The sequence below is a fragment of the Ranitomeya imitator genome, chromosome 3, assembly GCF_032444005.1.
Source record: "Ranitomeya imitator isolate aRanImi1 chromosome 3, aRanImi1.pri, whole genome shotgun sequence".
In the NCBI taxonomy this organism is placed as follows: domain Eukaryota; kingdom Metazoa; phylum Chordata; class Amphibia; order Anura; family Dendrobatidae; genus Ranitomeya; species Ranitomeya imitator.
Genome location: NC_091284.1, coordinates 7,216,424 through 7,229,099, shown reverse-complemented (window position 1 = coordinate 7,229,099; position 12,676 = coordinate 7,216,424). Strand labels below are relative to the sequence as shown.

The following is a 12,676-nucleotide window of genomic DNA, read 5'->3' as shown; positions in this document are numbered from 1 at the left end:
GTCCTCTTGCCTGAAGGGGAGGCGGTGCATTGGGGGTCCTCTTGCCTGAAGGGGAGGCGGTGCATTGGGGGTCCTGTTACCTGAAGGGGAGGCGGTGCATTGAGGGTCCTCTTGCCTGAAGGGGAGGTGGTGCATTGGGGGTCCTGTTACCTGAAGGGGAGGCGGTGCATTGGGGGTCCTCTTGCCTGAAGGGGAGGCGGTGCATTGGGGGTCCTGTTACATGAAGCGGAGATGGTGCTTTGGGGTTTTGTTACCTGATGGGGAGGTGGTGCATTGTGGGTCTTGTTACCTGAAGGGGAGGTGGTGCCTTGGGGTCCTGTTACCTAAAGGGGAGGCAGTGCATAGGGTGTCCTGTTACGTGAACCGGAGTTGGTGCATTGGGGGTCCTGTTACCTGAAGCGGAGGCGGTGCATTGGGGGTCGTGTTACTTGAAGGGGAGGCGGTGCATTGGGGGTCGTGTTACCTGAAGGGGCGGCGGTGCATTGGGGGTCCTGTTACATGAAGCGGAGGCAGTGCATTGGGGGTCGTGTTACGTGAAGCGGAGGCGGTGCATTGGGGGTCGTGTTACCTGAAGGGGAGGCGGTGCATTGGGGGTCGTGTTACCTGAAGGGGAGGCGGTGCATTGGGGGTCCTGTTACATGAAGCGGAGGCGGTGCATTGGGGTTCTGTTACGTGAAGGGGAGGCAATGCATTGGGGGTCGTTACCTGAAGGGGAGGTGGTGCATTGAGGGTCGTTACCTGAAGGGGAGGCAATGCATTGGGGGTCGTTAACTGAAGGGGAGGTGGTGCATTGGGGGTCGTTACCTGATGGGGAGGTGGTGCATTGGGGGTCGTTACCTGAAGGGGAGGTGGTGTATTGGGGGTCGTTACCTGAAGGGGAGGTGGTGCATTGGGGGTCGTTACCTGATGGGGAGGCGGTGCATTGGGAGTCCCGTTACATGAAGCAGAGGCGGTGCATTGGGGATCCTGTTACATGAAGCGGGGGCGGTGCATTGGGAGTCCTGTTACCTGAAGGGGAGGTGCTGCATTGGGGGTCCTGTTACTTGAAGTGGCTCATTGGGAGTCCTGTTACGTGAAGGGGAGGTGGTGCACTGGGGGTCCAGTTAAGTGAAGCGGAGGTGGTGCATTGGCGTCCTGTTACCTGAAGGGGAGGCGATGCATTGGGGGTTCTGTTACGTGAAGCGGAGATGGTGCATTAGGGTCCCGTTTCGTGAAGGGGAGGTGGTGCATTGGGGCTCCTGTTACCTGAAGGGGAGGTGGTGCATTGGGGGTCCTGTTACCTGAAGTGGCTCATTGGGGGTCCTGTTACTTGAAGGGGAGATGATGAATTGGGGTTCCTGTTACCTGAAGTGGAAGTGGCGCATTGGGGGTCCCATTACCAGAAGGGGAGGCGGTGCATTGGGAGCTGTGTTACCTTAAGTGGAAGTGGCTCATTGGGGGTCCCGTCACCAGAATGGGAGGTGGTGTATTGATGGTCCTGTTACATGAAGGGGAGGTGGCGCATTGGGGTTCCCATTACCAGACGGGGTGGCGGTGCATTGGGGGTCCTGTTACCTGAAGGGGAGGTGGTGCTTTGGGGTTCCTGTTACCTAAAGTGGAAGTGGCTCATTGGGGGTCCTGTTACCAGAAGGGGAGGTGGTGTATTGGGGGTCCTGTTACCTGAAGGGGAGGCGGTGCTTTGGGGTTCCTGTAACCTAAAGTGGAAGTGGCTCATTGGGGGTCCCATTACCAGACGGGGTGGCAGTGCATTGGGGGTCCTGTTACATGAAGGGAAGGCGGTGCATTGGGGGTCCTGTTACCTGAAGGGGAGGTGGTGCTTTGGGGTTCCTGTTACCTAAAGTGGAAGTGGCTCATTGGGGGTCCTGTTACCTGAAGGGGAGGTGGTGCATTGGGGGTCCTGTTGCCTGAAGTGGAAGTGGCTCATTGGGGGTCCTGTTACCAGAAGGGGAGGTGGTGCATTGGGGGTCCTGTTACCTGAAGGGGAGGTGGTGAATTGGGGTTCCTGTTACCTAAAGTGGAAGTGGCTCATTGGGGGTCCCGTTACCAGAAGGGGAGGTGGTGCATTGGGGGTCCTGTTACCTGAAGGGGAGGTGGTGCTTTGGGGTTCCTGTTACCTAAAGTGGAAGTGGCTCATTGGGGGTCCCGTTACCAGAAGGGGAGGTGGTGTATTGGGGGTCCTGTTACATGAAGGGGAGGTGGTACATTGGCAGCTGTTATCTGAAGGGGAGGTGGCACATTGGGGGTCCTTTTACCTTAGACTCTGACCCATTCCTTTCCTTAGGGGGAAGGGCGCCATCGTCTTCATCTGCCCAGGGCACCAAAATACCTTGTCCCAGCTCTGACTGCAGAGCAGGGGTTCCTCTCCAGATGACATCATTGATGACCTCAGGGGTGTTTGACAGTGAGACGCCGACCTCCGGGCCTGAAATTACAGAGTCTGGCATCTCATCAAGGCTCAGATCCCTGTCACACCCACAGAGACCGATCGCACACAGAGGCCCGAGACGGTGTGTCAACCACACAGAGGGTCAGTCAAGATCCCCTCCCGAACAGAAGCCTCCATGGACCATCCTGATACAAGCATTGTGGATGCAGTTGACCCCCCACCATGCCTGCCGATGACGAAGCCCCATGAAGGCCGGAATACTTGCGCATAAATCCTCTTTGTTTCTGCAGTTGAATATTTCATCAGCAGGGAGTGGCGGCCCCCGAGGGCCGTTATCTGCACTGATCACGTCTCCTCTTAATTACTTGTATTTTTCTTCAAGGTTATGAGGGAAAGGACTGGAACGGCCGGTATTTTATATTCCGCAGATCTCGCACTGTGATCATTATCTATTTATAACGCAGCATCGCGCTCTACAACACGCCCGCGGGCGACGCACTGACTGATCCCAGGAGGTCCGGAGGCGCTGATTGGCCTGAGGGATCGGTGGTGGCACCGGTCCACTATTCTAGGACGCTGTATGTTGCAGTGACTGGTGTATTGGGACACCCTTCAGATTCCTGCAGGCAGGTGCCGATCCCCCATCCATTTTACCGCTGCGCCCCTTGGTGCCGACCGCTGTCAGGTTGTAAAATGTGCCAACATCATAGAGCCTCAGCAGAAAACCCATCTGTATGTGTCTCCTGGATCACTAGAGGTCTCTCCTCCACCAGCCTGCGGCCAGCATTTATGGTCGCGGCCTATCTCCAACCTTATTGTGGACGGTTACTTACAACTCTGGAGATAAGCGACAGCCGGGACGAGCAGCGTCACAATACTGGTAAAAAGGGATGTATACCCAGATCTCAGGTACAAGGACGGAAAAGATCACGGACATGTTAAGAGTCAGTGCACGCTCGATATCTGAAACCACTGACATACAGAAAAAGGGCTGTAAAACACGACTGAGCGTGGAGAGGTAATAATCAGGAGCAGCTATCTTCCGTATGAAAACAAGAGGCCAAACAAGATACATGGTGAGCAGCTACATGAAATCGGAGGCCAAGCTTAATTCAAGGCAGCAGCAACATGGAAACCAGAGGCCATACATGATACAAGAGCAGCCACATGAAAATCGGAGGCCATACATCATACAAGAGCAGTCGCATGAAAACCAGAAGTCATACATGATACAAGAGCAGCCACATGAAAATCGGAGGCCATACATCATGCAAGAGCAGTCGCATGAAAACCAGAAGTCATACATGATACAAGAGCAGCCACATGAAAATCGGAGGCCATACATCATGCAAGAGCAGTCGCATGAAAAACGGAAGTCATACATGATGCAAGAGCAGCCGCATGAAAACCGGAAGTCATACATGATGCAAGAGCAGCCGCATGAAAATCGGAGGCCATACATGATACAAGAGCAGTCACATGAAAACCGGAAGTCATACATGATGCAAGAGCAGCCGCATGAAAACCGGAAGTCATACATGATGCAAGAGCAGCCGCATGAAAATCGGAGGCCATACATGATGCAAGAGCAGCCGCATGAAAATCGGAGGCCATACATGATACAAGAGCAGTCGCATGAAAATCGGAGGCCATACATGATACAAGAGCAGTCGCATGAAAATCGGAGGCCATACATGATGCAAGAGCAGTCACATGAAAACCGGAAGTCATACATGATGCAAGAGCAGCCGCATGAAAACCGGAAGTCATACATGATGCAAGAGCAACCGCATGAAAATCGGAGGCCATACATGATACAAGAGCAGTCGCATGAAAATCGGAGGCCATACATGATACAAGAGCAGTCGCATGAAAATCGGAGGCCATACATGATGCAAGAGCAGTCACATGAAAACCGGAAGTCATACATAATGCAAGAGCAGCCGCATGAAAACCGGAAGTCATACATGATGCAAGAGCAGCCGCATGAAAACCGGAAGTCATACATGATGCAAGAGCAGCCGCATGAAAACCGGAAGTCATACATGATGCAAGAGCAGCCGCATGAAAACCGGAAGTCATACATGATACAAGAGCAGCCGCATGAAAACCAGAAGTCATACATGATGCAAGAGCAGTCGCATGAAAACCAGAAGTCATACATGATACAAGAGCAGCCGCATGAAAATCGGAAGTCATACATGATACAAGAGCAGCCGCATGAAAACCGGAAGTCATACATGATGCAAGAGCAGTCGCATGAAAATCGGAGGCCATACATGATACAAGAGCAGTCGCATGAAAACCGGAAGTCATACATGATGCAAGAGCAGCCGCATGAAAACCGGAAGTCATACATGATACAAGAGCAGCCGCATGAAAACCGGAAGATATACATGATGCAAGAGCAGCCGCATGAAAACCGGAAGTCATACATGATGCAAGAGCAGTCGCATGAAAACCAGAAGTCATACATGATACAAGAGCAGCCGCATGAAAATCGGAAGTCATACATGATGCAAGAGCAGTCGCATGAAAAGTAGTGATGTAGTATATTGCCCAGCCACGTAGTATATTGCCCAGCTACGTAGTATATTACACAGACATGTATTATACAGCACAGACACGTAGTATATTGCCCAGCCACATAGTATATTGCCCAGCCACGTAGTATATTGCCCAGTCACGTAGTATATTGCCCAGCCACGTAGTATATTGCCCAGCCACGTAGTATATTGCCCAGCCACGTAGTATATTGCCCAGCCACGTAGTAGATTGCCCAGTCACGTAGTAGATTGCCCAGCCACGTAGTATATTGCCCAGCCACGTAGTATATTGCCCAGCCACGTAGTATATTGCCCAGCCACGTAGTATATTGCCCAGCCACGTAGTATATTGCCCAGCCACATAGTATACAGCACAGAGCCACGTAGTATATTGCACAGCTACGAAGTATATTGCCCAGCCACGTAGTATATTGCACAGCTACGAAGTATATTGCCCAGCCACGTAGTATATTGCCCAGCCACGTAGTATATTGCCCAGCCACATAGTATACAGCAGAGCCACGTAGTATATTGCACAGCTACGAAGTATATTGCCCAGTCACGTAGTATATTGCACAGCTACGAAGTATATTGCCCAGCCACGTAGTATATTGCAGTCACGTAGTATATTGCCCAGTCACGTAGTATATTGCACAGCCACGTAGTATATTGCACAGCTACAAAGTATATTGCCCAGTCACGTAGTATATTGCACAGCTACGAAGTATATTGCCCAGCCACGTTATATATGGCAGTCACGTAGTATATTGCCGAGCCACGTAGTATATTGCCCAGCCACATAGTATACAGCACAGAGCCACGTAGTATATTGCACAGCCACGTAGTATATTGCCCAGTGACGTAGTATATTGCACAGCTACGAAGTATATTGCCCAGCCACGTTTGTAACAGGTTAAAAAAGAAACATATTCACCCTCCGAAGGCCCCTTGTAGTCCTGTCGCCTGTGTGTGGTGCACGCGGCAGCTTCCGGTCCCAAGGTTGGTATGAGCGCAGGACCTGTGATGACGTCGCGGTCACATGACCGTGACGTCATGAAAGGTCCTTCTCGCAGAGCATCTTTGGAACCGAAACCTGCCGCTTGCACTGCCGAGCACAGGGCGCGACGTCGGAGGGTGAGAATAACCTTTTTTTTATCATTATTATTATTTTTAACATTAGATCGTTTTACTATTGATGCTGCATACACAGTATTAATAGTAAAAAGTTGGTCACACAGGGTTAATAGCTGCGTAACCGGAGTGCGTTACACCGTGCTCGAGTAACGCTGGCATTAAAGGGAACCTGTCACTTGAATTTGGAAGGACTGGTTTTCGGTCATATGGGCAGAGTTTTCGGGTGTTTGATTCACCCTTTCCTTACCCGCTGGCTGCATGCTGGCCTCAAATTGGATTGAAGTTCATTTTATGTCCTCCGTAGTACACGCCTGCGCAAGGCAATCTTCGAAAACCGGTCCCGCCAAATTCAGGTGACAGGTTCCCTTTAACCCTGGGTGGGGGCTGACTGGATGGGAGTATGGAGCGGGCACTGACTGCGGGGAGGAAAGAGTGGCCATTTTACCGCCGGACTGTGCCCGTCGCTGATTGGTCGTGGGCGTTTTGCCGCGACCAGTCAGCGACTTGGATTCCATGACAGAGGCCGCGACCAATGAATATCCGTGACAGAAAGAAAGACAGGACAGACAGATAGACGGAAGTGACCCTTAGACAATTATATAGTAGATATGCACAGCCGGTATAACCTGGATATCTTCTGTATATAATTATATATGTATAGCTGGTATAACCTGGGTGTGGTGGAAAAAAAAATAAAATAAATATATATATACATATATATATATATATATATATATATATATATATATATATGTGTGTGTGTGTGTGTAGGGACATATGTCTAGGGTTATATATGTGACTAGTGATAATGTAACATCTGTCCTGAAGTCAAGTCGCACCTAGGTGTTAATAGGTATTTCCTTGGGATTAGTAGAAATTCTGTCTCCATATCTCACCAGGGGGTCTAGCTAGGGCCGAGAAGAAAAGAAACATTTGGCACCTTCTAGGTCTTGGAGGGGAGATGCTAATTGCGGCCTGAGGGAATCTTTCCATGAGAACCTTTCCACAAGAGAAAATAATATATTCATTAGTAGCGCGGCCGTGGCCCAATCAAACAGGCAGCAGTTATGATATTGGCCTTAGGGGCGGTCTAGAAACCTGACCTCAGACAAAAGTTATAAATTTAGGCTGAAGACAGAGAAGTGTGTTCACATGTGAGGGCAGCCTGAGAAGCTGATGTGATCCAATCTACATTCTTCCTTCCCTCAGGGAGCAGAAAGCAACTACCAGTTAGGTAACTTCTGTAAGTTTTCTCCTGTTTATTTTGACACTGTTTGCATAAGTTGTATGTCTTTTTATTATTATATTTTTATACCTTTTTCTTATTGTAAGCATTGAACGTTTTGTTATTAAAGTATAAAACTTTAACAAGTTGAACCTTGAATGTTCTATAAGAATCCATAGCCTAAAGGTGTGTGAGCCCTGAGTGATAGACATATTTTTATTAGTATTATTAGTCCGGGACTCATCGCCTGTGTATTCGATGAGTGGTGGCAGCGCGTATGAGCGGGTGTGTGGCATGGGTCGGTGTGTGATTTATGCTCCCATTACAGCATAGGACAGAGGTTGAATGCTGGACTGAGAGTGGGGAGATAGATTAACCCTTGCAGGCACAACCCCAAGTCACGTGTGACAGCAGGCACGTGACGAATAAGTGACACCACGGAGAAGGGATCCGTGACACTGGGCATCTCCTGTATATAATTATACATGTACAGCCGGCATAACCTGGGCATCTCCTATATAATTAGATATGCACAGCCGGTATAACTTGGGTGAATTATTTTATACAGATATAAACAGAGGGGGCGCTGAAGCTGTAGTTATTCTTTCTTTGCAGTGTGAGACTCATCCTGGGTAAAGAAAAAGAATGGAAGACATCACAGTGATCACCCGAGGAGGAGCAGCACTACATATGGCGGTCACACATCACCCCGACCCTGCCCGCTCACACACCGATCACCCGCAGATGAGGAGGAGCAGCGCTACATATAGCGGTCACACATCACCCTGACACTGCCCGCTCACACACCGATCACCCCAGACGAGGAGGAGCAGCGCTACATATAGCGGTCACACATCACCCTGACACTGCCCGCTCACACACCGATCACCCCAGACGAGGAGGAGCAGCGCTACATATAGCGGTCACACATCACCCTGACACTGCCCGCTCACACACCGATCACCCCAGACGAGGAGGAGCAGCGCTACATATAGCGGTCACACATCACCCTGACACTGCCCGCTCACACACCGATCACCCCAGACGAGGAGGAGCAGCGCTACATATAGCGGTCACACATCACCCTGACACTGCCCGCTCACACACCGATCACCCGCAGATGAGGAGGAGCAGCACTATATATGGCGGTCACACATCACCCTGACACTGCCAGCTCACACACCGATCACCCGCAGATGAGGAGGAGCAGCACTACATATGGCGGTCACACATCACCCCGACACTGCTCGCTCACACACCGATCACCCCAGACGAGGAGGAGCAGCACTACATATGGCAGTCACACATCACCCCGACACTGCTCGCTCACACACCGATCACCCCAGACGAGGAGGAGCAGCACTACATATGGCAGTCACACATCACCCCGACACTGCTCGCTCACACACCGATCACCCCAAGCGAGGAGCAGCGCTACATATGGCGGTCACACATCACCCTGACACTGGCCGCTCACACACCGATCACCCGCAGATGAGGAGGAGCAGCGCTACATATAGTGGTCACACATCACCCTGACACTGCCCGCTCACACACCGATCACCCCAGACGAGGAGGAGCAGCGCTACATATAGCGGTCACACATCACCCTGACACTGCCCGCTCACACACCGATCACCCCAGACGAGGAGGAGCAGCGCTACATATAGCGGTCACACATCACCCTGACACTGCCCGCTCACACACCGATCACCCGCAGATGAGGAGGAGCAGCGCTACATATGGCGGTCAAACATCACCCTGACACTGCCCGCTCACACACCGATCACCCCAGACGAGGAGGAGCAGCGCTACATATAGCGGTCACACATCACCCTGACACTGCCCGCTCACACACCGATCACCCCAGACGAGGAGGAGCAGCGCTACATATAGCGGTCACACATCACCCTGACACTGCCCGCTCACACACCGATCACCCGCAGATGAGGAGGAGCAGCACTACATATAGCGGTCAAACATCACCCTGACACTGCTCGCTCACACACCGATCACCCCAGACGAGGAGGAGCAGCGCTACATATAGCGGTCACACATCACCCTGACACTGCCCGCTCACACACCGATCACCCGCAGATGAGGAGGAGCAGCGCTATATATGGCGGTCACACATCACCCCGACACTGCTCGCTCACACACCGATCACCCGCAGACGAGGAGGAGCAGCACTACATATGGCGGTCAAACATCACCCTGACACTGCCCGCTCACACACCGATCACCCCAGACGAGGAGGAGCAGCAGCGCTACATATAGCAGTCACACATCACCCTGACACTGCCCGCTCACACACCGATCACCCGCAGATGAGGAGGAGCAGCACTATATATGGCGGTCACACATCACCCCGACACTGCCCGCTCACACACCGATCACCCCGAGCGAGGAGCAGCGCTACATATGGCTGTCACACATCACCCTGACACTGCCCGCTCACCCGCAGACGAGGAGGAGCAGCACTACATATGGCGGTCACACATCACCCTGACACTGCCCGATCACCCGCAGACGAGGAGGAGTAGCACTACATATGGCGGTCAAACATCACCCTGACACTGCCCGATCACCCGCAGACGAGGAGGAGCAGCACTACATATGGCGGTCACACATCACCCTGACACTGCCCGCTCACACATCACCCCGGCGCTGCCCTCACACACACACTGATCACCCGCAGACAAGGAGGGAGGATATGGAGGACCCCGTCTCAGAATCCTTTCCCAACGGGAATTTGGCAGGATGTACAAGATCATATGAGAGAAGCTGGAGATGTCTGCTGTACTGATGTGCATGAAGATGGCAAATATATTGTTCTGAAGGAAGACATGGAAACTGAGGACACTGGAAGGTACAAAGTTTCTTTTTCACGAAGGTGAAACCTCTTACATTCGTGTCTCTGCTTAAAGACATGCTGATGGACTGTCCCCAATAAGTGGAGAAGGATGATAAGCAAGCCTATCAGGTCCTCCTAATTAGGATGGGGGAGATATGTGGCGACACAGCATTGTATCTAAACTATCCAGACATTTATTTATTATTATAGTAGGCCAGGAGAAATAGCCTATTGTTTCAATGTTGACTCTTGAGTAGTTGTTGGCTGCAGATTATTGTCTGCTGTCTTTGGAGGACAGGGACACAGCGTAATTCAACAATAGATGTTTGCTAATAAGTTGATTACCTATTGTACAAGTCATAATAGTTTGCTGACCTGCAAAACAGAGAAAGACGAACTATGCAAATTGACTAAATACTCAACAATGAGAGTTAAACTCATCCCACCTCCCCCTGACCTGTGGATGATGAGCTGAACCACAGATGTCAGTATAAAAAGGGATTTCTATTCTTCTGCAAGAGGACACACTTTATAGAACCAGAGCCAGGAACACTCTACGTGACCGTAGGTATGGCATCATGGCTCCAACTGAAGGAATACAGAGCTGCTCCACTGACCGTCACTGAACCATGGAGGTGTTCGGAGAATCCAGGTTTTGACAATCTGGTCACCTGGCCTCGTACATCAACAGACTGTCCACTTCCTAAGCTTGTTGTTACCTCCTCACTTTGGGGGCCACAAAATTCGGGGTGCCTCAGATGAGGAGGAGCAGCTCTACATATGGTGGTCACACGTTACCCACCGCTCACTCCTTGATCGCCCCGGCACTGCCCGCTCACACCGTGATCACGAAGACGAGAAAATAACAGAACACGGACTTTACTGTCAATTAAAGATCATAAAAAACAAGCTCAGTGCAACGTATCACAAGTTGGCAGAGACGGGCGGCAGTGGCAGCGGGTGGCGGTGGCAGCGTGCAGTAGTCGCTCTCAGGTTTTGGTTCCAGTCCTTTAGGAAGCAGAATTTTATAAAAAGGAAGACGGAGTCCAGCAGGGGGCGCCTCTGTACACGATCCAACCGCTGCATTCCATTCCTGAGTCATCCTGCACCACCAGATTCAAGATGGCTGCCCCACGGGCTCGCAGAGAGGAAGACTGGGCTACCTGACCGCCGGATGCCCACCAATAACACTTTCACTCCTGGAGTGCAATATTACAAGTTCGGTCCTTCCGTGGCGCCGAGGTCCAGCGCCGACCCATAATCCAACAGTGCAACATAGAAACATACAGAAATATCAAGGGTTAAAAACGAGACGTATAAAATACCATCCACGGGCAGAGCGGGCACATACAATGGCATCATGTCTGTACCCACCCAGAGGCAGGAAGAGCAGCGCGTCCCGGGGCCCTCGGGGTCCACAGACCGGTCCTGGTGGGTGAAATGCATATAGAAATGATACAATCTCCTGCTGCTGGAGTCCGTGCCCACCCTCCCCCCACTGCCAGAGCAGGGGGCAGTGCCAGCGCCCCCTCCCAGAAAGTGGCACAAGCCCTGTGGGCAGCAGCGGGCATCGTCCCATCGTCGGCGGAGCAGATATACAAAGCTGCGGTGCAGTCCAGGGGAGCAGTCCGGTGCCGGCACAGATGCCCCCGGCTCGCCGTGCCTACGTTCCCCTTGGCTGAGATGAGCGTGGCTGCAGGAGCCGGACCGCGGCTCTAGTCAATGGTGCCCGGGTGGATGCTGAGCACCGGCGGCTCCAGGCAGGTGGGCGAGTAGTTCAGGTGCGGCTCCTTGATCCACAGCAGCGGCACGCCGTTCTTGCCCTCGCCCGTCTTACCGGACGGTCGGCTGCGGAACCTGACGAGGAGGATGGTGATGATGAGGATGCCGAAGATGGGGAAGGGGTAGAAGAAGACCAGGTAGAAGAGCGCGTCATTGGCGCAGATGAAGGACTGCAGCGTGGACTCTGCGGGAGAGAGAGCACGGGTCAGACAGCAGCGCCACGCGGAGGAGGCGTGCTGCACTCCAGCCACACCCAGAGCTGCAAGCACACAGGTCAGACAGCAGCGCAGCGCCACGCGGAGGAGGCGTGCTGTACTCCAGTCACACCCAGAGCTGCAAGCACAGGGGTCAGACAGCAGCGCCACGCAGAGGAGGCGTGCTGTACTCCAGTCACACCCAGAGCTGCAAGCACACAGGTCAGACCGCAGCGCCACGCGGAGGAGGCGTGCTGTACTGTAGCCACACCCAGAGCTGCAAGCACACAGGTCAGACAGCAGCGCAGCGCCACGCGGAGGAGGCATGCTGTACTCCAGTCACACCCAGAGCTGCAAGCACAGGGGTCAGACAGCAGCACAGCGCCACGCGGAGGAGGCGTGCTGTACTCCAGTCACACCCAGAGCTGCAAGCACACAGGTCAGACAACAGCGCGGCGCCACACAGAGGAGGCGTACTGTACTCCAGTCACACCCAGAGCTGACAACCCTTGTCCACCGCCGAAAGTCAGCACATAGCAACCCAGCTATAAATGT

The 12,676-nt window shown here is 52.4% G+C and overlaps 1 protein-coding gene across 1 annotated transcript in view; it reads right to left on the bottom strand.

Annotated features, from left to right (window-relative positions):
- Window positions 1–11,008: 11,008 nt before the first annotated feature.
- Window positions 11,009–12,676, bottom strand: part of IGSF3 (immunoglobulin superfamily member 3) — a 45,696-nt gene continuing 44,028 nt past the window's right edge. The window contains exon 11 of the mRNA XM_069760420.1: window positions 11,009–12,111. Coding sequence (XP_069616521.1) covers window positions 11,861–12,111 — 251 coding nt within the window. The 3' untranslated portion in view covers window positions 11,009–11,860. The remainder of the gene's footprint in view (window positions 12,112–12,676) is intronic.